At 47.3% G+C, this 27,903-nt stretch overlaps 1 protein-coding gene across 3 annotated transcripts; it reads right to left on the minus strand.

The window, feature by feature from the left end:
* On the minus strand, positions 1 to 26,730 carry CCDC112 (coiled-coil domain containing 112). Of its 3 annotated transcripts, XM_051843339.2 has the most exons (10): positions 26,521 to 26,729; positions 17,657 to 17,778; positions 13,101 to 13,222; positions 10,169 to 10,258; positions 7,435 to 7,510; positions 6,728 to 7,118; positions 3,363 to 3,776; positions 1,968 to 2,063; positions 877 to 995; positions 1 to 698 (listed from the first exon to the last, which is right to left on the minus strand). In XM_051843339.2, exons 1-10 carry the CDS (start codon positions 26,635 to 26,637, stop codon positions 668 to 670), a joined length of 1,578 nt encoding a protein of 525 aa, XP_051699299.2. In that variant the 5' UTR covers positions 26,638 to 26,729; the 3' UTR covers positions 1 to 667. The 3 variants fall into 3 exon arrangements, with proteins under 3 accessions (XP_051699299.2, XP_051699300.2, XP_069932116.1); XM_051843340.2 differs by lacking the exon at positions 10,169 to 10,258 and having other exon boundaries at positions 26,521 to 26,730; XM_070076015.1 differs by lacking the exon at positions 17,657 to 17,778 and having other exon boundaries at positions 26,521 to 26,539.
* Positions 26,731 to 27,903: the final 1,173 nt, after the last annotated feature.

Here is a 27,903-nt window from a genome sequence, read left to right on the forward strand (position 1 = left end):
TGTCGACACAAAGATTTTATAAATACGTAAGTCCAGAAAGGCCGAAGGGAAATTTGGAATCGCTGAGTGAAATAAAAAAGATTGTATCAGAAATACAATTAAAGCACACAGGAGATCTGAGGCATATTTTTAAAATAGTCTCAATATAAAACAAAGCATGCTGAAAACAAATACAAAATATTTATTACCCCAAAGTTTAATAACTGAAAAACAATTTTGTTTAGTTTGTCAAAGTATTGTTTAACTCGAAAAACAAAACCACTTGACATTTCTGTTACTCAAGCTAACTTGCTACAAGTTATAAAAGTTATAAAATTTTGACTTAAAAATGTCTGATTGCCCAAATTTACTTTGTTATGCTATGACAAGGAACACTAATTTCTAAACATTTTGAGTATTGAATGAATAATGTTGTTAACATGAATGTAGGTAACTTCCCTATCACTAACAGGCCAACATACACATTAAATAGCCCCTTGCAGAAACAGGACATGCTCGTGACAGCACTGTGTGGAACTTAGCACGTCTCACTTCACACCTCTCACAGCACAGTAACAACCTGACCAGGACAGTGACATTTCAAGAACAGGTTAGTCACTCTCCGCTGGCGTAACTGAAGATGGCGACGTCCTCATCAACTGACTCCTGATTCCCCTGTCTCCTCTCTCTACAATCCTTGTCTCCAGGTTGGAACGGCCCTGAGGAAAAAAGACAGAAGAATCATAAATATATAGGCAATTTTTTAGAAAATCATATTGATTAATGTTAACTTTTAAAAATGTATACTGATTTGCCTCAATTTTTTACGTTAAAGTACAGCATACGTGTAAAAATTGCACAAAGTGTAAACGTGGCAGTGACTCCGTTCTTTTTCACCTGTGTGGGATGTGCAGCAGAGGCCCACAGCCAGCTGGGCCCATCTTCTTCGTCCGTTCTTCCCAGCCTTTGGTAGGTTTGTAAAGCCTAGAGGGATCTCTGCCCACACGGTTTTCAACCTGAACGCACAAGTAAAATAGCGCCAGTTAACTCGTGGCAGCCAGGCTGGTACTTGTAACAGAACAACTGTAAAACACACACCTGACGTTAACTCAACAGTAATAAAACTGTGAACAACCTCTTCAGTAAACTTCAGTTGTGCTCCGTAGCTAAAATGAACACGGACGGCATTGATCTATTAATAAACTAGTACTGTCTATTTCTGCCTAGTTCAATTATTTTACTCTGTTTCTCTCACTATCATCCTACTGTCTTCTATTAGGAAAGAACATAATCCAAGGGTGACGGTGCTGCAGCCAAACCACCACCAGTCAGTCCTTGGCTCCACCCGTTAGGTCACATCTTCCAAGCATTAGTGAGGTTCAGCTATGCTCCTAGCTGCAGTCAGTTGAAAACAGAGATTCACTTAAAAGAATGAAAAGGGTGATGAGTATAAAGAAACAATTCAGGCCGGCGCCGCAGCTCACTAGACTAATCCTCCGCCTGTGGTGCCTGCACCCCGGGTTCTAGTCCCGGTCGGGGGGCCGGATTCTGTCCCGGTTGCCCCTCTTCCAGGCCAGCCCTCTGCTGTGGCCCGGGAGTGCAGTGGAGGATGGCCCAGGTGCTTGGGCCCCTGCACCCGCATGGGAGACCAGGAGGAAGCACCTGGTTCCTGGCTTCAGATTGGCCCAGTGCGTCAGCCGTAGCAGCCATTTGAGGGCTGAACCAACGGAAGGAAGACCTTTCTCTCTGTCTCTCTCACTGTCTAACTCTGCCTGACCAAAAAAAAAGAAAGAAAAACAAAAAAGAAACAATTCAGAACGAAAGAAAAAGGTGATTAAAGTGTTGGAATTCAAACAATAGCTGCTTTAAAAATGGTTAAGCTTTCTAATATGCAAGTACATAAGTATGAAACATCAAGTAGATGATACAGAAATAAAGCAAGACAGACAGAAACAGAGTAGACTTGGGATGATCTCAGCACAGAGTACCTTTTGTTTTAACTGTGCCAGGCGTCTTTGTTTTTCCACCTTTTCATCTTCCTTTGCCTGTCTATCTAGAATTTTCAGTTCAAGTTTTTGTAAATCCTAAATGAAACCAACAAAAAGAGAATGTTAACAAAGTAAAATTAACCAAAATTTGTTTCAACGTTTAGTTGTTTACAAGTAGAATTAAAGTACCTTAACTGTCAGTACTGCTTCAATACTAACCTTTCCAAGCAAGACCAAGCTCTGCCTTCTCTGAATAGCAGTGTCACCCCCGTCTCTCCCCTTAGTTGGGTGCCTCTTGTTTGACTTGATGATTCCATCTAAAACTCCTTTCACTCAGTGAATGGACTCCACTTTCATTTACTAGTACAGTACAGGCAAGTCTGCTTTTAGATCTCATTTCATATTTTGTTTTTTGGATTTTCTTTTCCCTCATTCTTTTATCCTATGACCTGCTTTCCTTTCTGGGAGGCAAGGAGGCCTCAGGAAGATTTTACTATGTGGATTAACAGAAAGGAAGTGGAGCCTCCACACTTAGTTTCTGCATCTGTATTTTCCCCTCTTATTTTTTGCCTCACGAATGTTGCCGCTATAGATTTTAATACATGTTAACAATTCCTCATAGTTGTATCTCATTTTCAGGTTCCCTCCATTATCTTGTTTAATAACTGTTTGTATTGAATTTCACTGTTAGCATTTTTCTTCTATACATTTAGAATTACCCGTAATCCTACCACCCAACAATAACCTTGATTCCTTTAAGTAAGTATCAAGTATGTACAATGCACCTGACCTCCTGAGTCTGGGGACGCACAAAACACACAAAACCCTCTGTCTCACGGAGCTTACGTCATGGTGGGGAGAGAACCGTGAAGAGCTAGCAAGTCATCTACGGGCAAAGCCAGCGGGTCTGGCTGGGAAGCCAGGACATACGGCCTGTAGCTGCCTTTCCGGCCTCATCTCCTGCAGTTGCTGTCTGCTGCTTGAGGCCCCAAAGATATGAAGAGTTTACAGGTTCCCCACAGGCCGCTGTGACACTCCCCCCAGGGGCTACGTATGCTGCTCCCCTGCAAATCTCTGCCTCTCCTCTCCTGTCACACTTCAGTCCCCACATTCCCCATCTCATCGCAGGGACATCTGTGCACATCTGTCCTTCCTGCTGGACCACCAGCTGCTGGGCAGCAGGGGCATGGCTTCCACGCTCCGGTAGCCTAACGAGGCGCACCGTGCTTCCACAGCAGAGGCACTCGGTTTCTGCTGAAGTGAGCGTGGGAGTCATACCTCCACGTGTAGCATGTAGATATATTTACATGTCATGTAGACATATTTGCATAGCATGCGGATATATTTGCATATCATGTGGATATATTTACATATCGTGTAGATGTATTTACTCACTCTTTCTTGAAACCTGGAAATTTCATCAGCAGCAGTTTTCCTCTTTTCTGCTTTTTCTGCCTTTTCCCTCCTCTCCTTTTCAAGCCTCAAAAATGCTTCCTGTTCTTTCTTCTGCCGGGTGTAACTTTCCAGCAGTAATTTTAGCTTCAGCTGGCGTTGGCGCTCTTTCTGCTGCTTTTTCTCTTCCTCTTCCTCTTCTTTTAGCTGGGAAGCACATTTCATTGACAGTTCTACGCTTTTCTGCTTTTTCCAAGCTCCAACTGCCAATTTCTGTTTCTTTCTTTTTTCCTCCTTCTGCTTCTGACTGTCGTCTTCTTTATCATGAAAAAACACAGGCAGGTTATCTGCCTTTTCCTTTAACTTGAAAATTTCCTCCTTTTTTTGCTGCTTTTTAGTTTTCCAATTCTGAATAGACTAAATGATTTTTAAAAAAAGATAGCGAAAGAAAAATGTTCTTAAATAACCAAAACTATGTGAAAACGCAACCCCAATTCCACCTTATCAGAAAGAACAGTATTTGTAGGAGGCCAGGTAATTAACATTTTTTAAGTTTTGTTTTGAACAAATGCAGTTTTCTCCACTTCCACTTTTTAAAAAATTACTGTACTTTTAAAAACTCTGAATAACAGAATCGCTGGGCTTCCTCTTCCTCTAACCCCCCGGCTCGCGAGGACTGAGCCTCACACAGAGCTCTGCTGTTTCCATGGGCAGTACCCTGCCCTCTATCATCTCACTTCTTCCAAATCCTCCAGTTTATCTTTGTCTGATCAACGATCAGAAGAGAAAATAAAACCGGGATGCTCAGGACTACGCATTCCCAGCTCCTGGCTCCGTCTGGCTTCTGTGGACATCTGGGAGTGAACCAGAGGACGGGGGCGCTGGCGTGCGGGCTCTCTCCGCCTCTCAGACAATTTTTTTTTTTAGTGGAAACCCTGTTCAAAATCCTCAGCTCAGCAAATTTAAAGTTGAATTCCTATGGCTTCCTTCAGGCCTTCTTCCTCCAACGTGTCCTACTTTAATAAACTGCATGTCCACTTTCACACCCCTTTCCATCTCGCCCCTACATCCAGTCAGTCATCAAACGTGCGGCAGAGCGGCTGGGAACAGAAGAGTGGGCTGGAATCTGGGTGACTTCTTACCAGCAGCACTCTGTCTTGTGTTTGCCCCTGGGGAAGCGGCTCTCAGACTTGAGCTTGTAGCACAGTAACCTCAAGGACTTGTCAAAGCACCCACTGCTGGCCCCTCCACAGACCTGATCCCTCCTGGGGCTAGAGCCTGCTAAACCCTAACAAGTTCCAGGCGATGCTGATTCTGCTGATGTAGGGACCACTTTGAGAACCCTATGATTTCAGGATCCTGAAAAAAGAAAGGCCCAAATAATTCTTAATAGCTTGGTATTCATTTTTTGGCTTGGTTTTTGTTTTTAAAGATTTATTGAATTATTTATTTGAAACCAGAGTGACAGGACAGATCTTGCATCTGCCAGTTCACTTCCCAAATGGTTGCAACAGCCAGGTCTGGGCCAGGCTGAAGCCAGGAGCCTGGAACTCCATCCTGGTCTCCCTCGTGGGTGGCAGGCCCATGTATTGGCACCGCGTTTGGAGGAAGCTGGATGGCACATGAAACAGGTGAGACCTGGGGTGCTGGTGTCACAAGCGGAAGCCTACCTGCTGCGCCCCAACACCAGCCCCTGGTTATTAAGTCTTAACCGCTTATTACATGGGTGTTGAGTCATAAATTAGTGACATTTCAAATTTTTTCTTTAAAGCCCTGAAAAGTCAATCTCCCTCTTTCAGTGGAGAAGACAATGAACACAACAAAAACTCCAGCCATGTCTTCTAAAACTATACTAAACATGGAACCAATGTTTCTTCAAGTGCTCCCTGGGTATGTCATCATGGATGGAAATTCTTCTCTTGTTAAAACAAGGAAGTTTAAGTTCATCATTAAAAAAATCTATTATGGCAGGAGCCGCGGCTCACTAGGCTAATCCTCCGCCTAGCGGCGCCGGCACACCAGGTTCTAGTCCCGGTCGGGGCGCCGGATTCTGTCCCGGTTGCCCCTCTTCCAGGCCAGCTCTCTGCTGTGGCCCGGGAGTACAGTGGAGGATGGCCCAAGTGCTTGGGCCCTGCACCCCATGGGAGACCAGGAAAAGCACCTGGCTCCTGGCTCCTGCCATCGGATCAGCGCGGTGCGCCGGCCGCAGCACGCCGGCCGCGGTGGCCGAACCAACGGCAAAAGGAAGACCTTTCTCTCTGTCTCTCTCTCACTGTCCACTCTGCCTGTCAAAAAAAAAAAAAAAATCTATTAAAAATCTATTTAAAGGCCGGCGCCGCGGCTCACTAGGCTAATCCTCCGCCTAGCGGCGCCGGCACACTGGGTTCTAGTCCCGGTTGGGGCGCCGGATTCTGTCCCGGTTGCCCCTCTTCCAGGCCAGCTCTCTGCTGTGGCCAGGGAGTGCAGTGGAGGATGGCCCAAGTGCTTGGGCCCTGCACCCCATGGGAAACCAGGAAAAGCACCTGGCTCCTGGCTCCTGCCATCGGATCAGCGCGGTGTGCCGGCCACAGCGCGCCGGCCGCGGCAGCCATTGGAGGGTGAACCAATGGCAAAGGAAGACCTTTCTCTCTGTCTCTCTCTCTCACTGTCCACTCTGTCAAAAAAAAAAAAAAATCTATTTAAAAATGGCTCTGACTCAGATGGCCTAAACCCATGGTTTTCACCTCTCAACCAGGGGTGATTTTTGCTTTGCAGGGACATGTGGCCATGTTAAGAGACATTACTGACACATTTAAGAAATTATGAGCATCTAATGGCCAGAGGGCAAGGAAGCTAACCATCCACAATGCACAGAACAGCCCTAAATATCAATATTGCCCAGGCTGAGAATCCTGATTTAATTCAATTTAATTTGTGAAAATGGAACCTAGGTATTTGCTACAATCAAGAGCTACTTTTTTCCTCTGGAGTAGCCAAAATTTTGAGTCACTGAAATAAACAATGCGGTTAAAGTTCAGAACTCTCAAGGGCACTTCTAAGAGTCAAGGCATTTTTCTACTGCTTCTCGACTTTCTATGCAAAACGATGCAGCCTGTGCCGGTATCACCCCGTTTCAAGTCCGGGTGGATCCGGACGTCTCACGTTCTGGGGACTGGACGCAGGCTTTTGCCCATCATCTGCATCCCGACCCACGTGCTACTTCTCGGGAGTCAACCGTGATTCTGTTATGCGCATGAAGTCACTCAGCCCCCCGAGCCTCCACCGCATCTTCTGTAGGAAGAGGGAACTGTAACCGCACTTGCGTCACACGTGGGAGGAGGCTCGCACAGACGCGCACGGTGGACAACGACTACTTTAACGCCTCTTACCTCCTTCTTCCTCGCCTCCAGAGCCAGGAACCTCTGGTACCACTTCTCGTGCTGCTGCACCTCCTCCTGCGTTCTCCCCGGCAGGTGTTCCAGAGCCTCTCCCACAAACGACGGCCTCCCTTTGTGCTTGCTTCTCACCCTCACGAAGCTCTGGTGATCGTAGTCATCCCAGCCACCTTGTCGGCCTCCTGTCTGCTGCAGGAATTTCTCGAAGTCCACGACTTCTTCTGGAAGGGTGCCTGCTGTCGCCCGGTCCCCAGGAACTCTGCCTGAGGATGCTCGGGAAGTTTTCTCTGTCTCTGGACTGCCCAAGGTCCATGTGTCAATTTTTCTGGATATGGCTGTCAACTCATTGTTCGCTGTTTTCTCTTCTTTAATAAGCTCTTCATATCTAAAATTTAAAAGTATAAGAACATAACAAGTCCGTATTAGCGCTTCATTTGCCCTTAAGTTATTTCTGACTCTTCATATCATTTTCTCCACTAACATTATTAACAATCTCTCAATTTCTCATTCGGGTTGTATGGTTGCCAAATATGAATAAAAATTAACTTTAGCTTTACATATGAAAAGCCACTACACCCTGAAACAAGAGAGGTGTTATATTGCTTTTGTATAAGATTCATTAAATGTGTAACAGCAAAATGCTTTGTATATGGCAACCTAGATTAAGTCAAAAATTTTTAAGTTGAAATTTTAAGACATACATCAACCTCTGCTCTTCTTTAAAAGTGTTAATCGCATTTTCAATTTCTTCCATCATTTCTCTCAGCTTTTCAACAACTGTAAAAACAAAAATCCACAGAAGAGTTATTTTATATCATATTTGAGTATGGCAAAGAGTTAATATATATGAAGGAAAAAAGTGAAATGGTCCTCTAATTTAAAAACATTTCTTAGCCTAAGGAATAAGGAAACTATGTTCAGAAGTTAATTTTTATGGTTGTAGTTATTTTCTCGTGACATTTTTTTCCTATGCAACCCATCATTAAATATTCTAACAGCAGTGAATATCCTTGCGTATGTATTTTAGAAGGCTCAAAGTATACGTAGAGGACAGATAAATCTTGCAGTGCTAAATCAAAAAGCACGCCCACCTCTACATTTGCTGGATGCTGTCTTACTGTCCGTCCAAGAGGCCCCTTCCTGGGTACCACAGCCATTTCCAAAATGAGAGGCAAAAAGCATCACTGATCTTCTCTTCAAAAATGCGTTGATGTATTTGAAAGACAGAGTGACAGAGAGAGAGGGAGAGGAAGAGACAAGGGATCTTCCATCAGCTGGTTCACACCCAAATGCCTCCAATGGTGGGACCTGAGAAGGGGCCGGGAACTGCGGGGGGGGGGGGGTGTCCACATGGGTGGGAGGGACTCAGGCACCTGAGCTGTCATCTGCCTCCCAAGTGCAGGAGAAGTGCTGAATTACAAGTGGAGTAGCCAGACTCAACCCAGACCCTCTTGATGATGGGGTACAGGCAGCCCAAGTGGCAGCTTAGCCCACAGCTCTGCACCACATGCCAGCCCCAACCATCACTGATTTAATGGACACATTATCATTAACAAGCCTGAGTCTTTCGCATGTGTTTTATATTTCTTTTGTTACACTGTACACATTCTAACCCTTGCCCATTTTTCTATTAGGTCATTTCCCTTTGTTGCTCTAATTTGCAGGCATTCTTTTTGGGTATCAGCTTTTCAAATTAAAAATCTATTACTACAGCCGCGCCATGGCTCACTAGGCTAATCCTCCGCCTTTCGGCGCCGGCACACTCGGTTCTAGTCCCGGTCAGGGCGCCAGATTCTGTCCTGGTTGCCCCTCTTCCAGGCCAGCTCTCTGCTGTGGCCAGGGAGTGCAGTGGAGGATGGCCCAAGTGCTTGGGCCCTGCACCCCATGGGAGACCAGGAGAAGCACCTGGCTCCTGCCTTCAGATCAGTGCAGTGTGCCGGCTGCAGTGCGCCGGCCGCAGCAGCCATTGGAGGGTGAACCAATGGCAAAAGGAAGACCTTTCTCTCTGTCTCTTTCTCTCTCACTGTCTACTCTGCCTGTCAGAAAAAAAAAAAAAATCTATTACTAATACTTTCCTAGGTCACCTTTCAACTTGGCCTATGGGTTTAAGCTTTTTAAAAAAGTAAATACACCTGTCCACTTATTTATGATTTTTTATCTATGATTCTTATGGAACCTGATCCTCTTATGAAAATATTAATTCATGTTCTATTTTGATCTTTTTTATTGATCTGATAATTGTAACTCATATTTGTCATTTTTAATTCTCACTCTGTCCACATGCTTCATGTGCACTACTTCACTTCACCTCCCCAACAACCCTATGAGATAACCCTATGATCATCTCCACCTCAGAGCCAAGGAATGAAAGCTCAGAGAAATCAAGTGACATCCTCAAATTTTATGGAAGACCCAGGGTTCGACCCGATACCAGATTCCTTAGTCCTCACAGCTTGAGCACTTTGCTTTACTGCTTTGATGTGTCAAGGATTAAGGTTGGTATAATCCAGCAGGTATTAACACAATTTTGTTTTCTTCCAAAAGCTAGGATTTGCTCCAATAAACCTTCCCCTATGTATGAGGGTGGTTTCAAAAATTCATGGAAAACATGATTCTAAGGTGTTTATTCTGGTGCACAACAATCTTGGAATCCATGCATACAAAAGGTCCTCAAGCCAGCATCCCATATCAGAGTGCCAGTTGAGAGTCCCAGCTGTCACCTTCCAATCCAGCTCCCTGCTAATGCACCTGGGAAGGCAGTGGAAGATGGTCCAATTGCTTGGCCCCTGCCATTAACATGGGAGATCTGGATGGAGTTCCGGGATCCTGGCCTCAGCGTAGCCCAGTCCTGGCTCTTGTGGCCATTTGGGGAAGCAAAACACTAAAAAGACCTCTCTCCCTTTCTCTCCCTCTGCCTTTCAAATAAAAGAAAGTTCATGAAAAAAAAAAATGTATATTTATGAAAAAATCATGCCTAGATTTTAAAATTTTTACACCAAAATGTTATCTTTTATTTCTATTTTCCACAAACTTTTTGAAGTCCTCTCGTATTTGGAATGCCTCTGAAAGGTAATTATTCAAAAGGGAAGTGATGGGTAAGGCACCAGGTTAGAAATCAGGAAATCAGTCTTTCCCCATGAATTACCTGAATCTTAACTTTTTTGTACCTTAGATTTTCCATCCTATAAATGACACTACTATCTACCCCACCTACCTCATAAATTTCTATGGGTTTGTTGTACTTTAAAGAAAAAAAACTACGTAAACACCAGATGTTACAGTTCTCCAATGCATCCTTATTAACACCTACAAAAGGGTTAGCAGTATTAACCCCAAACCAGAAAGCAGACATATCTCATATTAGAGAAGTACAAGTTTTTCTAACGGGCAATAAAAATACTAGTACACGGGCAACACTCCACTTAATTTACTCACAATCAGGTGTAGGTTTCACATCTTTTAACTGATGCTGAAGCGTTTTCACATTGTTATGTATTTTGGCCAACTGCTGCTGGATTTTTGCTCCTAAAGGAAGAAGTATGTATTTTAAAATAATGACAAATGTCACTACAACTCAAAATTCTACACAGAAGACTGGTCACAATCGCCAGTGAAAGATCGCCAAGAACTAAATAAACGAAACGGACTGAACAACTGAAGTACCCTTGATCTAAACAAAGCCCCTCCCAGTCTCCCCCAGTCTGTCAAAGAGCAGTGGGTTACATCTTCCCCGAAGAAGAGAAATGCCTTTCCCTGTGTGGACTCTGAGCTACTGTCACTGTTGTAAATCGTGGACCAGCATTTAAGCACAGCCATGTTTTGGTGGAAATATTACAGCTGCTTAACCAGTATTAATTCTATGAATCCTTGGGGCCCGCGCTGTGGCATAGTGGGTAAAGCTGCCACCTGCAGTGCCAGCATCCCATATGGGTGCAGGTTTAAGTCCTGGCTGCTCTATTTCCCACCCAGCTCTGTGCTATGGCCTGTGAAAGCAGTGGAGGATGGTTCAAGCCCTTGGGCACCTGTGCCCACGTGAGAGGCCTAGAAGAAACTCCTAGAAGAAGGCTCCTGGCTTTTGATTGGCCCAGCTCTGGCCAATAGAACTCTTCCCACCCCCTAGTATATAATTCTGTATTTTTACTAAAACTGAGTAACTCCATAAAAGCAGAATCTCTGGACAATTTATTTATTTATTTATATATTTATTTATTTATTTATTTTGACAGGCAGAGTGGACAGTGAGAGAGAGAGACAGAAAGGTCTTCCTTTGCTGTTGGTTCACCCTCCAATGGCCGCCGCGGCCAGCGCACCGCGCTGATCCGATGGCAGGAGCCAGGTGCTTTCCTGGTCTCCCATGGGGTGCAGGACCCAAGCACTTGGGCCATCCTCCACTGCACTCCCAGGCCACAGCAGAGAGCTGGCCTGGAAGAAGGGCAACCGGGACAGAATCCAGCACCCTGACCGGGACTAGAACCTGGTGTGCCAGCGCCGCAAGGCAGAGGATTAGCCTAGTGAGCCGCGGCGCCGGGCATGGGCAATTTATTTTAGAGGGTTTTGCTCACTGTTGGAACTACAGGGCAACAAACCTCTCCAGTAAAGCTAAGTAATCAGGAAAGTATGGCTGGTTTTGCCACGGTTTGATTAGCTACAGAAACACTACTACATGGCAAATCATCTGTTTACTCATTTGTGCGCAAGTCGCCTTCCGTACAGTGCAGCACGGACGTCAGCGCGGCCGGGCCTCCGGGAACTCTGAGGGAAGCGGCCGGGCCCACGGGGACTCTGAGGGAAGCGGCCAGGCCTCCGGGAACTCTGAGGGAAGCGGCCGGGCCCACAGGGACTCTGAGGGAAGCGCCGGCCAGGCCTACGGGGACTCTGAGGGAGCGTGGTATTTGCTGCTTCCGGGCTGTGACACACGGAGGGGAACTCCCCTACCTTTATGCTCAGACAGCACATTCCTTTCTCTCCTGGATAAGACAGTGTTACTAAAGAAACTAAAACTATAAACTGAAGAGAAATAAAAAGGTAAAAATAAAGTTGCCTTATAAAAGGAAGTATCAAATAACCCAAAAAGGCACAAAATAGGACACTCTACCTAACGGCATGACCAAGACACAGGAAGATCTGCCTCCAGCTGTCTGTAAAAGAACTGAGGTAAACTGAAAACTATTAACTCTGCGAGGTCCGCACTTCTCTATGTGTCAAAGAGAAGAGAGAAGTGGAAATCCGGCATTTAAAGCAGGTCCTGCTGTCACTCCACCTGTAGACAGGACGATGCTTACCACTACCTGACAAAGGTAACTTCTAAAAATGGGGTAATCTTGTATTCTGAAAGAAAAACATTATATGGACCTTCTTCTACTTGAAATAAGGGAGTACCATTAGCAATCCAATCCCTATACAAAAAGTCCTAATATTTGATAAAGCTTACTTGCTATCTTTTTCCTTTAAGCAAAGCTAAGTAGTTTTTAAGACTGCAGTATTGGGGCCAGCACTGTGGCATAGCGGGTAAAGCCACCAGCTACAGTGCAAAGCCGCCACCTGCAGCGCCAGCATCCCATATGGGCGCCAGTTCAAGACCTGCTCCATTTCCAATCCAGCTCTCTGCTGTGGCCTGGGAAAGCAGCAGATGATGGCTCAAGTCCTTGGGTTCCTGCACCCACGTGGGAAGAGCTCCTGGCTCCATATCAGCTCAGCTCCAGCCCTTGAGGCCATCTGGGGAGTGAACCAGCGGATGGAAGACCCCCCTGTCTGTCTGTCTCTCTCTGCCTCTGCCTCTCTGTAAGTCTACCTTTCAAATAAATAAATCTTAAAAAAAAAAAAAAAAAAGGATTGTGCACCACACAGAATCTAACTGTAAAGGCTAGTACCTAGTGCACTGCTGACAGGATGCATATGCAGCGCTCCCCGGGGCAGTGTCTCATGCCTCATCTCACTGGATGCACAAGCACCCGTCCTGAAACAGCACGGGCAAGGGAGAAGCAATTGTGCGACCTGGTCATTCCACAGGACTACTGAGCACAGGTTCAAGACCTGCTACTTCTCCGAGTCCAGGCCTCAGTCGACGTCAGAAGGTAACATCACAAAGTCCAAGAACCAATTAGCTTTCAAGAAATTTTAACATAATTTATTGATTTGTCAACCAAAAAAGCCCCCTCTTTACTATTAAATCAGAAAATAATACAAGTATATATGGAAAGCAACCCAGTTAGAATGACCGAGTAGTGACCCAAGGGAATGAAGACAAACCCAGAACCAACTGAAATACCCTGACAGTGAACATGACCGTCAGTCAGAGGGAAAGGGCAAAGCGAAACTACAACTTAAATCACTCAACAGTTTTCAGTTCATCACGAACACAACTTACTTTCTGTTTTCCTGCTGTTAATCAATTTATTTTCCAATTCTTCCAGCATACTATGCTCAATTCTGAAGTCACTTTTTTGGTTGTAGAAATGATTGTGTTTATCTTTTTCTATGATTATAACTCTTTAGGAAAAGAAACAAATGGTATAAATATAGTATTTTTTATTGTTTAAAATATGAAGACACTCATAATAATCAGTACTTTAGATTAATTCATCCAAAAAGTAACAATACAATTACAGATCAATAAGGCTAAGGAGTCAAAACAGTAGTCAAAATATTAGAAAACAGTTAAGTTCAACTAAAATCGACTGTCATTTGAACTGCTATTTGAAGCATAAAATATGAATTCCCTTAGCAAGACATTGAACCCCTCCTGTTGTGAACACCCTTCTAACTAAAATGTGAGTGATCACGGCTCACCCCTGAGTGGGATGTGACTAATATCGACTGGGATGTCCTGGGAGCGTCTCTGTACAACACAGAGCACATGGAAATGCAAGACTTATCACTAACAACCATGAGGGCAGGAAATTCAGAATATTTAGAGGATGTGGCGCTCACTCACTCTACAGTTTCTTCACCTCACCCTGCTCCTTGGATCCAGTCTACTACCAATGAGGGATTCTAATTCCTCGCTTGAGCCTTCAGCAAAAAAACAAAGAAACAAAAACACTGCGAAGGAAACTTTTCCGGTTGGGCAAAGAAATTAATTTCGCCAACATTTGCTTTCTTTCTCCCAGAAGGCAGAAATTAATATGAGTATTCCTGTTAGCCTGATGAATGCGCAGTGAAGTACCTCTGGCCACTGATTTAATTTCACACAACCTGAGAGGCATGACCTAAGGCAGACTTCCCAATCTTACTCATTTTGCTCCACACAGAGAAAACTGACATTTATAAAGCACATTGTGGAAAACAGATGAGTGCTCCAGAGGCCGAGGGACAGGATCTTAGCTGTTTGTTCAGGAAGCCTGTGCTGTCTGACAGAGGAGGCAAGGAGCAGAACAGAGAAGTCAGAGTCCAGTCCACACAGTAACTACCGGCTGGACGGTGGCCACTGAAGTCCTGTGTCCAAGACTGGGAAATCCAAGTGGGCTCTGGCTGGATGTGAGACAAATTACTATCATCTAGTGGCAGTGTCCGCCAGGACACCGGACATGCTGTAACAGGCATGTGCTGATGTCCCTGGGTTAGAAACATCAACCTACAAAGACATGAAACACGTAGTCATGGAGACAAGCTGCCCAACACGTGAAGACGCTCAGTCTCCCTCCTAACAGGAGAAATGGAAATGAAACAATACCACAGTAAGACCACAGACCAACAGACTGCACATTCTGTGGATAATGCTGGGGGGAAGCACGCCCTCTCGTATGTTACTGGTAGAACTGCAAACTGCCAATGGAGCACAGTTCAGCAGTACTGATCACATCTGCAAGTTTATCTACCTTTGGTCCAGCATCTTCTTTCAGGAATTTATCCTGATGATGCATTCTCACATGCAAAATAATGTGGATCTCGACGGATACTGCAATTAAGTGCAGCACTGTTTGTAAGAACAAAAGATTTCATCTAAACGTCTATCAATACGGGGCAGGTTAAATAATTAATGCTACATTCATATACTGAAGTATGGTGAGTAGTACCGTGTTCTATGTGTTGATAAGGAAAGATCTCCAGAATGACATGTTTTCCATGACAAAGACTTTGCATGAAAATACTAGATACATGAAAAGCAGAAAACGGTGAGCTGACTTCCCTTATAGACCCTCAATATGATATGCGTCTCATTCTACTCTGATCCAACAATCGTATCTCTCATTTTACTTTTTTCTTTGCTTAAGTAAATGCACTACATTATACGATTTTAGCCCAACATACTTCTGAGTGCGCCTGTAGCGATTATGGATATCTGACTTATATAACTGCAATGCCACTATCATCCCTGACAAAGCCAGCAAGGCCTTCGTGTCTGAGATACACTAAATTTTTAAAAAGCAAAAACAGATGAAGTGTATACAGTAAGTTATCTAAAAATGCAAAAATATGCATTTTGTATTTCTGTTCCCTCGTAAGTACATAAAGCATCTGTGCAAGATGTACAAGGAACTGATTCCAGCGGCTGAAGGCAGACCCTGGGCAGCAGGGGTCAGCATGGAGCTGACGCTTCCCACCGGGCACCCTCGGGGACTCACTCAACCAGGTAACGCACTCTACTCTAAGCTGTTTCTCCTTTGTGTTCAATGAGAACTGCTGAAGAGAAATACTTTTCCATGAGTTTTTCTAATATTCTTTCAATGAGTTTTCCCTACACCTTCTAATGGATGAACAAAGCCTAATCCAAACTGTCAAACTGGTTGGTTAAATCTATGGACTTGAGCCACTTAGAGGAGACAGAAAACCACATACCAAAACCCATAACCTAGAGTCCAGTACTATCTAGGCTAAAGTATTTTGGAAAATTTTTTATAAATTATATTTTCTCAAGTTATGGATATTGAAGATATGAGTATCAGCAAACTTCAAGCGTACATTATAGATTGAGCAGCCTAACGTGAAAAGCCAGAATGTTCCAAAATATGAACTACTGGAGCAATGACATGATGCCCCAGGTGGAAAATTCCCCACTTGACCTCAAGTGACAAGCCATGGTCAGAAGGCAGGTGCACTAAAAACACAGTGTATGGAATTAGCATCAGGCTACGTGGCAAAGGCATAAAGGAAACACAAATGAATTCTGTGTTTAGGCTTGGGTCTCATCTCCAAGATATCTCACTATGTAATATGCAAATATTCCAAAATCAAAAAAAAAAAATCTGAAATCCAAAACACTTCTGACCCCAAGCATTTTGGACAAGATAAACTTAACCTGTACCATTAACTGCAAGTCACTACGTTGTACATTAGATCCCTGGACTGTGTTCATCTACAACCACTGTGGCAACAGGTTAAGCCACCACCTGCAACACTGCATCCACCAGGAGTCTCAGCTGCTCCACTTCCAATCCAACTTCCTGCAGATACACCTGGGAGGCAGCAGGCGCTGGCCCAAGGGCTTAGGTCCCTGCCACCCACATGGGAGACCCAGACAGAATTCCAGATTGCTAGCTTCACTCTGGCCCCATCCTGGCCGTTGCAGCCATTTGGGGAGTGAACGGTGGAAAGAAGATGGATCTCTCTCTTTCTCGTTCTCTCCTTCTCTCCCTCTACCTCTGCCTTTCAAATAAACACATCTTTAAAAACAATACAAAAAACCTTGCCACCTCTAACTCTCATCCCCAGCCCGCCACCCCCGGCCCCTCGGCAGTCGCCCTTTCTCTGCCTCCACAAGCCCCGCTTCTCTAGCGCCCACGCTGACACGGCATGGTGGGTGGTGGGCATCCTGCAGCCCTGTCCTCCTCTGTCGGGCTCGTTTCACTTGCGTAACGACAATAATTTACTAGGAGAACAGATCTCAAGTACTCCCACCACCACACACACACACACACACACACACGGCAACTATGTGAAGGGATGGGTGTGGATATGGTGATTAGCGTGTCAGTGTACATCAGGCCAAAACATCACATTCTATACTGAAATACATATAGTTTTTATTTGCCAATTATAACTCAAAGCTTGGAGGAAAAGAGCTAAGTATTTTGTAAATGTAAAGAGAGTTCAATTGCCAAAAGGAACAATAAGGCAAACCTTTTCAAATCTAACCAGCCTGGTTTTCACTGGCTGATTCCTCCACAGAGAACGGCCACCAAGTCTGGCCCAGACACCGTTCCTCACCACAGGACCTTTTTCTCCTCTGCAAACTGACGCTCTGTGGTTCAAAGCAGTGTTTCCACAAGGCTCTCAGACGTAGGGTGCGGTGTGCTCTGGTTTCTAATTCTGGTTACCATTCCTCACAATTTTTATCTTATCACGGTGCTACTGCCAACACTGAACATTCCAGGAACATTTAACATCAACGGAAACTTCTCCACTCGTGCAGAGCGGCTCTGAGATGGCCTGGCCTAGTGAGATCACACCCTGTACAAACAGGGTTACTGGAAGGTGCTGGTCACAGAGAGAAGCAGTGGTTCTCAGAGTGGCTGGAGCCGGCCCGGGAGTCCCCGACGCAGCCACCTACTAACCATGTAACAGACAGACAGACAGACAGGGTCTCGTCTGCTCCTCACATCCTTGTCTACACAAACACGGCCCTCACTTCTATAAAGCACCTTCATATCTGTTGTTCAACAGCCCAAACTTACTCAAGACTTAGTGCTTATCCACAGCTCTGGAATGAAAATGTCCTCAAATCTGTTACCTGATACACAAAACCTAAAGACCTGTTATGCTTCCCTTGATTGAAAATGGTAAAAATAAAACGGAAGTAACTACTTAAAATTAATTTTGTATTAAACTGCCCATTATCACTGTCCATTTCACACCCCAACCTTTCTCTTGCTAGGTTTGACCGGTGAGTGGCCATCATTTTGCAACATGATGTGGACCGGGAAGGGTGGGTTCAGTTAATCTACATTACCCGCTATAAAATGGCTGGTAAGCCTTCATACTCACTGATTTCTCAGTCTCTCTGCTGTGCGCGTAAACTCTGCTTTCTTAGTCCGGATGACTTTCTGCTTCCAGTTTTGAAGCTGAAAAGGACGAATTCCACCGGAAGAGCCAAAGCCACCCTGACTCTGCACAAAGAAAACAGTTTCCAACCAACAATGAGACAGCTAAGACAGGAATGTGGAATTTTTCTGGAAATAAAATGTCAATCACAGGGAGTTTCTCCAGTGATATGTTTAGGGCTAACTGCATTTAATGTTTAAAAAGTGTATTTTTATGGAAGGAATCTCTCTCGTGGGGTCTCTACCTGCAGACGAGTCCCTGCAGGTCCGACCTGCACTGTGCCACTCGGCGGCAGTCTCATGGCCACACCGGCGGAGAGGCACCGTGGAAGTCCCGGCCGGGCCAGGGCACGTGGCGAGCTGAGTGTGTCACTCAACTCCGGGATCCTGGGGGGCTCCCAGTGGACCCAGGGCGTCCCTGAGCTAGCAGAACTGGAGAGCAACCTCTGCGTGGGGCAGCTGCGCCCCGGAGGGCTACTTCAAACAGGCTGCACGCACAGCTCATCCAACCGCATTATGGTGGGAAGATGGCAAGGATCTCTCACTTGCTTTCTTACGCCTCTGGGGAAACAGAAGGAATAGAAAAGCAAAATACCTTCAGGTGGGGATTTCTCAGAGAACACTTTTGGGATCGCAAGAACAACACAATTCTTTGTTGAAAGCAGCAATGGAAGAGCTTTGAAAGTAGGGGAGTAATTACTAATACATTGGTTTTGCCTAGAAATGTGTTCCAATGTCTTCTGGAGTGCTGCCCAGCCTAATGTCTGGAAGAGGTGATGAATGATCAAGACCGAGAGGGGACGAGACGGACTTCAGTGTTTCTACTCTGTGACGACAGCGCCAGACAGTGCATAATACCTGGTTTTTATACACTATCTTGCTACAAGGAACAATTTCATTCTGAGAACACTAAACAGCACAGTGAATGCCGATTTCGTACATCACCACAAAACATCATAGGTCACCACAAAACATCATAGGTCACCACAAAACATCATAGGTCACCACAAAACATCATAGGTCACTACAAAACATCATACGTCACCACAAAACATCATACGTCACCACAAAACATCATAGGTCACCACAAAACATCATACGTCACCACAAAACATCATAGGTCACCACAAAACATCATAGGTCACCACAAAACATAAAACGATTTGATAATTTTTTTGACTTAAATTGCTTCATTTCTGTTCACATGGCCTTTCATTAGATGTGTTCCTGTACGTAACCGTGAAAACCAAATACAAGTTTAAAAGGCTCTTACAGACTGAATACTAAATGACAGAGTACAGGAACTTTGCATAACCAGGGCTAATACAGAGGACTCAACTCTTTGTGTAATTAAGACTTGGTGGTTTTTCTTTTTATTTTTTTAATTTATTTATTTTAAAGAGTTACAGGGAGAGATCTCCCATCCACTGGGTCACTCCCCTAAATGGCCCCAATGGTCAGAGCTGGACCAAGCTGAAGCCAGCAGCCTGTAACCCCATCTGAGTCTCCCAAGTGGGTGACAGGGGCCCAAGCATTTGGGCCATCTTCCACTGCTTCCCAGGCACATTATCAGGGAGGTGGATTGGAAGTAGAACAACTGGGACTTGAACTGGTGACCATACGCAATACCAGTGTTGCAGGTGGCAGCTTTACCGAGCGTACCACAAAGCTGGCCCCAAAGAGTTGCCAAAAATTTGTAAAATGCTTTTTATTCTTCTGGTCAGTGTACATCCTATGAAAACTAATCATTTAAGAGAAGTTAGGAATGCTTTCATAATTAGAAAATACTTTTATTTAAAAGGAAAAATGTTTCTCATTCAAAGTGAAAATCCCTTATATATGAAGTCTTCAAAAAAGCTGATGGAAAATTCAGATTATGAAAAAACTAACATGGATTTAAAATTATTTTGCACCAGAACAAACTTAGTCTTTTCACTTCACTTTTTCATTAAAGTTTCAAGGCACCCTCGTATATTCGTATACTAGTATATATACATACATAAACAGGTATCTGAATGATCGTTATTTGCCTTAGAATAATAGACAGATTCTTAGAATGGATTCATGAGGTCTATTTTTTGTTTGGGCTATTTAACAGTAATTCAAATTACTCAATAACAACAACAACAAAAAACAAACAACCCTATCTAAAATAGACAAAAGGCTTGAACAGTCATTTCTCAAAAGCATACAAATGGCCAAAAGGTGTATGAAAATGCTGAACACGGAAACAGAATTATCACATGACCTTCTGGATGCCTCACTCTCACTAGCAGGTGTGCACCCACAGGCAGTGCTGTCAGTGTGTGGAAGAGCCTGTGTTCACTGCAGCGGGCTTTACAGCAGGTCGCCAAGGCAATGGACCCAACCTAAGAGTTCATCAAGGGATGCGTACAGAAAAGGAATGTGGACTGCACACTCGCGGGAATCCTGCTTGGTCTCCTACAGCATGTGTGAACACAGAGGGCGTGGTAAATGAAGTAAGCTGGGCAGAGGGAGACAAACACAGGATCACACACCGAGTCTGAAGTCAGACTTCTAACAGAAACAAAGAAGTCGGCTGTGGTTCCCAGGGCCTGCAGTTGGTGGTCAATAGGTACAAACCTACATGGCAGTGGGTTCCTCCACGCCACAGTAAGGAGACTAGTATTTAACTGTTCTTATCATGAAGCTGATAAATATTTGAAGTGATGGATAGGTTAGTTATTCTGATCATCCCACAGTGCATACACGTATGTAACATCACATAATATACATATGTATTTATAAACACACACAGGCATACATATATAAAATTGTCAATTAAAACTAAAACTAAAAAATATACCTAAGGAAATGTCATGATTGAATACAGAAATGCTTCTACTTAAGAACAACCTTATTTATTATAATTAAACAGTTCAGCCTGACAATGCCTAGTAAAGCGGCCTTTTTTGAGCTCCAAGACAAGGATTTCACAACCACCTGAATTCTTACAGCAGGAATGTTAACACAGGCTCTAGTTACTTTACAAGAAAAATTCATCTCAGAATCTGTTGTATGACTTAATGGTTTTTTTTAAAAAAATTTTTATTTGAAACTCAGAATTATACAGAGAGAGAAGGAGAGGCAGAGAGAGAGAGAGAGAGGTCTTCCATCCGCTGGTTCACTCCCCAATTGGCCGCAATGGCCGGAGCTGCACTGATCTGAAGCCAGGAGCCAGGAGCTTCCTCCAAGTCTCCCACGCGGGCGCAGGAGCCCAAGGACTTGGGCCATCTTCTACTGCTTTCCCAGGCCATAGCGAGAGCTGGATCAGAAGTACAGCAGCCGGGACTCGAACTGGCACCCATATGGGATGCCAGCACTCAGGTGGTGGTTTTACCCACTACGCCACAGCACCAGCTCCTTAATGCTGTATTATTTTGTTATACAGATTATTTTTTCCTACAGGCAAATATTTTGTTATTCGGTTATTTACGATCTAACTGTATTTTCAAAATTATTTATGTATTTATTTTTAAAGCTTTACTTATTTGAAAGGCAGAGTTAACAGAGGGGAGATAGACAGACAGACAGACAGACAGAATCTTCCATCTACTGGTTCACTCTCGATAGCCATCACCATGGCTGAAGCCAGGAGCCTCAAACTCCATCCGGCTCTCCCACATGGACAGCAGGGACCCAAGCACTTGGGTCACCTTCTACTGCTTTCCCAGGTGTATCAGCAGGGAAATGGATCAGAAGTGGAGAAGCCAGGACTCAAACCCGGGCTCACATGGGATGCTAGCATAGCAGACAGTGGCTTAACACACTGTGCCACAGAGCCGGCCCCAAAGCCCTGTATCTGTACAGTACATGCACAAACATTTTGCCTTGGCTCATTGTGGGGAGCAACCCGGACTAGACTAAGTTACTGGAATTAAGACTTATTCTATGCATCTGCTCTCCCACAATATGGCGCTGGGAGAGGAGAAAACAGCTTCTACACAGCTGCCTCCAGTTCAACCAATAAACTGTAGGACCTGCTCCTGATTGGAGGAGAGCAGCATACTCGGCATGTGGGTAGCAGAGTTGGGATTGGTGGAAGAGGACTATAAAGGAGGAGAGAGACAACATGCACCAGGAACATCTATCTGAAGGAACACCTGTGCAGCCCCCGAGAGAGCCGGCCGGCGGTGTGCCGCTCCCCCGCGGAAGTGGGGAAAGTGGCAGGGGGAACCGCCCTTCCACGGAGGTGGAGGGACGGTAGCCAGCCCGGGAAGAACCAGCAGCAAACCCGGGGAGGGCCGAGCAGACGAAAGAACAGCGCAGGGTCCTGTGTCGTTCCTCCACAAAGAGGGGGAGCGACATAATGGTACCGTGACTCAGATATGAAGCCTAGGCAGGGTTTAGTGTCGTTCCTCCATGAAGACGGGGAGCGACAGCTCATGTCCCCTACCCCACTTCATCCACTGTCCTGTTTTTGTCAAAAAATGTCCTACACCCATCCCGCGCTCTGCGACTACACTGGGTCTACTCTGACAACCGAGGAAAAGAGCCTTAATGTAACGACACCTGCAAGTCCCATCTACCCTGTAAGGCTATGTGTTCACGGTGCTGGGGATTAGGAGCCGTAGCCCATCACCCCTGCGTACACACAGCCCGATGCACACGCGCAACCTTCTCAAGGACACACACCGGAGTCGCCATTCAAAGTCAGATGCAGAAGCAGGAGCATCGGGTGCCCTGTTTAAGATGCCCCGGGGACTCCCACACCCCGTATCAGAGGGCCTGGGCTTGAGCTAATGCACACCCAGGGACGCGGCGGTGATGGCTCAAGTACTGGTGCGCCCGCCGCCCACGTGGGAGACCTCCGCTGATCTCCGGGCTCCTGGCCTTGGCCAGGGCCTGCTCTGGCTGTTACACACATTTAAGAAAGGAACCTGCAGATGGGGGCTCTAGGTCTGCCTTGTAAATAAACATAATAACAAAAGAAAAAGTGTTTAAAAGTCAGAAGGAGGGGCAGGCGGGTAAAGCCGCCCTCTGCAGAGCCAGCATCCCATATGGGCACCAGTTCGAGACCCAGCTGCTCCACTTCCAATCCAGCTCTCTGCTATGGCCTGGGAAAGCAGTAGAAGATGGCCCAAGTGCTCGGGCCCCTGCACCCGCGTGGGAGACCCAGAGGAAGCTCCTGGCTCCTGGCTTCAGACCAGCCCAGCTCCGGCTGTTGCGGCCAGTTAGGGAGTGAACTAGTGGATGGAAGACCTCTCTCTCTCTCTCTCTCTCTCTCTCTGCGGCCAGTTAGGGAGTGAACTAGTAGATGGAAGATTCTCTCTCTCTGCCTCTGCCTCTGCCTCTGCCTCTCCTTCTCTCTCTGAGTAACTCTTTCAAATAAATAAATAAATCTTAAAAAATATATTTAAAAAATAAAAGTCAGGGGGCCAGCGCTGTGGTTCACTTGGTTAATCCTCCACCTGCGGTGCCGGCATCCCATATGGGCACCGGGTTCTAGTCCTGGCTGCTCCTCTTCCAGTCCAGCTCTCTGCTGTGGCCCGGAAAGGCAGTGGAGGATGGCCCAAGTGCTTGGGCCCTACACCTGCATGGGAGACCAGGAGGAAGTACGCCAGCCGTAGTGGCCATTTGGGGGGTGAACCAACAGAAGGAAGACCTTTCTCTCTGTCTCTCTCACTCTCTAACTCTGTCAAATAAAAATAAATAAATAAATAAATAAATAAATAAAGTCAGAAGGAATGCAGAGACTACTAAAGGGGTACTCCAGGAGCCAACAGCAATAAATGCAAGCCACCGCAGCAGAAAGCGCCATCCACCTGTTACAAGACCAGCGCCGCACTGTGCGATACTGCGGAGACGATTCCTTAACTCCTGGGCAATAGGATATTTTTAAAGGTGTATTTATTTTTTTTTTTTATCTTTTATTTAATGAATATAAATTTCCAAAGTACGACTCATGTGTTACAATGGCTTCCCCCCCCATACCGTCCCTCCCACCCACAACCCCCCCCTTCCCACTCCCTCTCCCCCTCCATTCACGTCAAGATTCATTTTCGATTATCTTAATATACAGAAGATCAGCCTAGCATACCTTAAGTAAGTATTTCAACAGTTTGCTCCCACACAGAAACATTAAGTGAAAAATAATAGATGATTTTTTTTAAATGATGATGAAATCAGATCAGACCTATTGTCACGTTTAATCCCAGTGAGAGTCAAGTTGGGAATTGATAATTTTTTTTTTTTTTTTACAGAAGATCAGTTTAGTGTACATTAAGTAAAGATTTCAATCGTTTGCACCCCCATAGAAACACAAAGTGAAATATACTGTTTGAGTACTCGTTATAGCATTAAGCCTCAGTGTACAGCACGTTAAGGACAGAGATCCTACATGAGGAGTAAGTGCACAGTGACTCCTGCCGTTGACTTCACAAATTGACACTCCTGTTTATGGCATCAGTAATCTCCCTATGCACCAGTTATGAGTTTCCAAGGCTATGGAAGCCCCCTGAGTTCTCCGACTCTTATCTTGTTTCGACACGGTCATAGTCAGAGTGGAGGTTCTCTCCTCCCTTCAGAGAAAGGCACCTCCCTCTTTGAAGACCTGTTCTTTCCACTGGGATCTCACTCACAGAGATCTTTTGCCAGAGTGTCTTGGCTTTCCATGCCTGAAATACTCTCATGGGCTTTTCAGCCAGATCCGAGTGCCTTCAGGGCTGATTCTGAGGCCAGAGTGCTATTTAGGACATCCGCCATTCTATGAGTCTGCTGAGTTCGACCCAGCCATCCCACTCCTTGGAATTTACCCAAAGGAGTTTAAATTGATAAACAAAAAAGCGGTCTGCACCCTAATGTTTATTGCAGCACAATTCACAATAGCCAAGACCTGGAACCAACCTAAATGCCCATCAATGGTAGACTGGATAAAGAAATTATGGGATATGTATTCTTTAGAGTACTATACCGCAGTAAGAAACAACGAAATCCAGTCATTTGCAACAAAATGGAGGAATCTGGAACACATCATGCTGAGTGAAGTAAGCCAGTCCCAAAGGGACAAATACCATATGTTCTCCCTGATCGGTGACAACTGACTGAACACCAAAGGGGAAACCTCCTGAAGTGAAGTGGACACTATGAGAAATGGTGACTTGATCAGCATAGCCCTGACTGCTGATGGACAACTTAATACATTATCCCTCATAGTATTTTTTTTTTGTCTGTTCTACTTGATATGACTGGTTTAATTCTGTAATTATCACACAGTTATTCTTGAGTGTTGAAAATTAACTGAAATGTGATCCCTGTTGAACGTAAGAGTGGGAATAAGAGAGGGAAGAGATGTGTAATTTGGGGCATGCTCGGGCTGACTTGCCCCAATTGGTAGAGTTGGAAACATACCAGGGGATTCCAATTCAATCCCATCAAGGTGGCATGTGCCAATGCCATCTCGCTATTCCAGGTGATCAATTTCAGTTCACAATTGATCATAATGAAAGGACTGAGAGTCAAGGGGAGCACATGGGCAAGTCTAGTATCTGCTGACACCAACCGATAGAATGGATAAAGGGGAGGGTGGTCCAGCATGGGAAGTGAGATGCTCAGCAGACTCATAGAATGGCGATTCCTTAACTCCTAACTTGGCAACTGCCCGATCAGAACGGCCGCCGGGAACAGAGGGAAGGGGCTGAGAAGCGGGCGGAGATGGGAGCAGCCGGGAACAGAGGGGACGAGGGGACGGGCTGAGAAGCGGGCGGAGATCCGCCGTCCTCAGTCTGAGGGACAGAGCCGGGAGGGGTCACGAACACAACACACTGAGGGAGGGGAGCGTTTAGCCCAAACCCTGCACCCAGCCTCAGAGGGCCCGGGTTCAACTCCCAGCTCTGCCTCATGCCAGCTTCCAGCCTCCGCAGCGATCAGAACTGGGGTCCCCCACGCACGGGAGGGCCCAGCTCCGGACGCGGCGGGCACTAGGGGTGAACCGCGGGAGAGTGAAGTAAATAACACAGCTGGGACGCACTACTGCCGCCCCTAACGACAAACCCCAGCTCCAAACCCTGAGGACATTAGAGGGTTTACACCATTTGTGAAGAAACAGGAACGATTATTACAAACTAATACAAGGTTAATGTTACAGGACGACCTGGGCACGTCGAGGCCGCGGGCCCACGGCCACTGCACGCGGGGACACGGCCCTGGGGAGGGGGCCCAGCGCACCCCCGACGCGAGCCTGGGGAATCGGAACCCCTCGGGACCACCTCCGCGGGCGGCAGAACCAGGGTCAGAACACTGGGTCTCGGTCCCACGACAGGCGTGGGGCTGGGGGCGGGCGGCAGGCTGCGCTGAGGGGTACACGGCCGGCTGACACGACCCCTCCCGTCCTCACGGCACGGCCCGCACACCTGCGAGGGGCTCTCCCACCCCGGCGCCGGGCCCGGGGCGGCTCGCCCGGCCGACCACCCCCACGCACGCGCGTCTCCACCCGGGACCCCTCCCCGCGGAGGCGCGGACCTCCCCGAGACCCCCGGGCCAGAGCGGGCTCGCCCAGGACCACCCCTGCGCCGGGCCTGCGGAGGGGAAGGGGAGACCCCGGCCCCCGCACTCCCGCGGGCGCGCAAGACGGGGACACAAGGGGACGCGAACGCGCACGACGCCTGTGCCGGTCCGCGCCCTGCGGGGACACAACGCCGCCCGCCGCAGGCTCCGTCCCCAGCCGCGCCCTTCCCCGGCGCTGCGAGCCCCAGGGCGCAGGGGCAAGGCCGGTGCCCGGCGCGGCTCCGCGGCCGCCCCCGGGCCTCAGCCACGCCCGGCCGCCTCGCCCCCGGCCCTGCCCCTTACCTGTTGCGGCGCCGGCGCCGCTCCCACGCCGCTGCCGCCGGCCGCGCCCGCCCCCGCCACAGCCCCGGCCACCGCCGTGGCCGCCGCCGCCACCACCACCGTCGTCAGGGCCGCCATGTTGCGTCGGCGAGGCGCCCCTGCCGCCACGGCCCCCGGGCCTGGGGGCTCGCGCTCGGCGTGCTCCCGCCTCGACCGACGGCGCCGCGAGGGGCGGGGCGGGGCGGGGCCGGGGCGGAGGCCTGCTAGCATGGTGGGCGGGGCTGGGGCGGGGCTGCGTTAGCATGGTGGGCAGGGTTGGGGCGGGGCCGGGGCGGGGCCGTGGTAGCGGGGTGGGAGGAGCTGGGGGCGGGGCGGGGCGGGGCCCCGGGCCCGGGTGCTCCCGCCTGGACAGACGGCGTCGCAAGGGGCAGGGCCGGGGCGGGGCCGGGGGCGGGGCCGGGGCGGTGTACCGGCAATGGAGGCGGGGCGCGGCTGCAGGGAGGAGCCATTGCACGGGAAGGGGCGGGGCGTCGCCCTTGCAGGTTCACAGGTTTGCAAAGGCTTATTCTGTGCCCACGTCTACTTTGCTTTCCCAACCCCACGCTTGCCAAGAAAATCCATTGCCCTGCCTTGTCTTCCTTCCCGTATGCAAGTCACATCCCACATAGACACTTTGCCTGGTACAAGTGCTTTCTAGTTTGCTGCTAAATCTGAGTCTACGTGAAAAGCATCCACGATGGGTTCTAACCAAAAAAAAAAAAAAAAGCATTTTACATTTTCAAAGGAAAAAAGCAGCGCGTGCTGCAGAAGCAGTGTCAGAGGCAGGAATGCCACCGGCGCCTTCCTAGCAGCTGCGCCGTGAGGAGGGCGATGGCAAAGACGGCTGTGCAGGAAGCTCGGAAAGCCGGACGCTGGCTCCAGTCGGGTCCACGGTGGCAAGTGGGGGGGGGGGACTTCCGTGGTTCTTACGTGGTCCTCCAAGGAGGAACCCGCTCGCTGCTTCACCGCAGGCCCACTGCTCCTGGATGCAGGCACCGTTCCAGGCTGTGGGGACTGCGTGTTGATTGGACACACACACACATGGGGGCATCGTTCCAGGCTGTGGGGACTGCGTGTTGTACAGGACGCACACACACGGGGGCACCGTTCTAGGCTGTGGGGACTGCGTGTTGAACTGGATGCACACACACACAGGGGCACTGTTCTAGGCTGTGGAGACTGCCTGTTGATTGGACACACACACATGCAGGCACCGTTCTAGGCTGTGGAGACTGCCTGTTGATTGGACGCACACACATACAGGCACTGTTCTAGGCTGTGGGGACTGCCTGTTGATTGGACACACATGCATACAGGCACCGTTCTAGGCTGTGGGGACTGCTTGTTGAACTGGACGCACATGCA

The sequence above is a fragment of the Oryctolagus cuniculus genome, chromosome 6 (assembly GCF_964237555.1).
Source record: "Oryctolagus cuniculus chromosome 6, mOryCun1.1, whole genome shotgun sequence".
Taxonomy (NCBI): Eukaryota; Metazoa; Chordata; class Mammalia; order Lagomorpha; family Leporidae; genus Oryctolagus; species Oryctolagus cuniculus.

Excerpts from the sequence above, each read along its gene's own strand:
- CCDC112 (XM_051843339.2), bottom strand. The coding sequence starts at position 26,637 with ATGGCGGCCCTGACGACGGTGGTGGTGGCGGCGGCGGCCACGGCGGTG. Across the intron at positions 13,223-17,656 it reads GCAGAGAGACTGAGAAATCA|AGTTATAATCATAGAAAAAG; the intron begins GTGAGTATGAAG and ends CTTTTCCTAAAG. Across the intron at positions 996-1,967 it reads TGGCACAGTTAAAACAAAAG|GTTGAAAACCGTGTGGGCAG; the intron begins GTACTCTGTGCT and ends TTGTGCGTTCAG.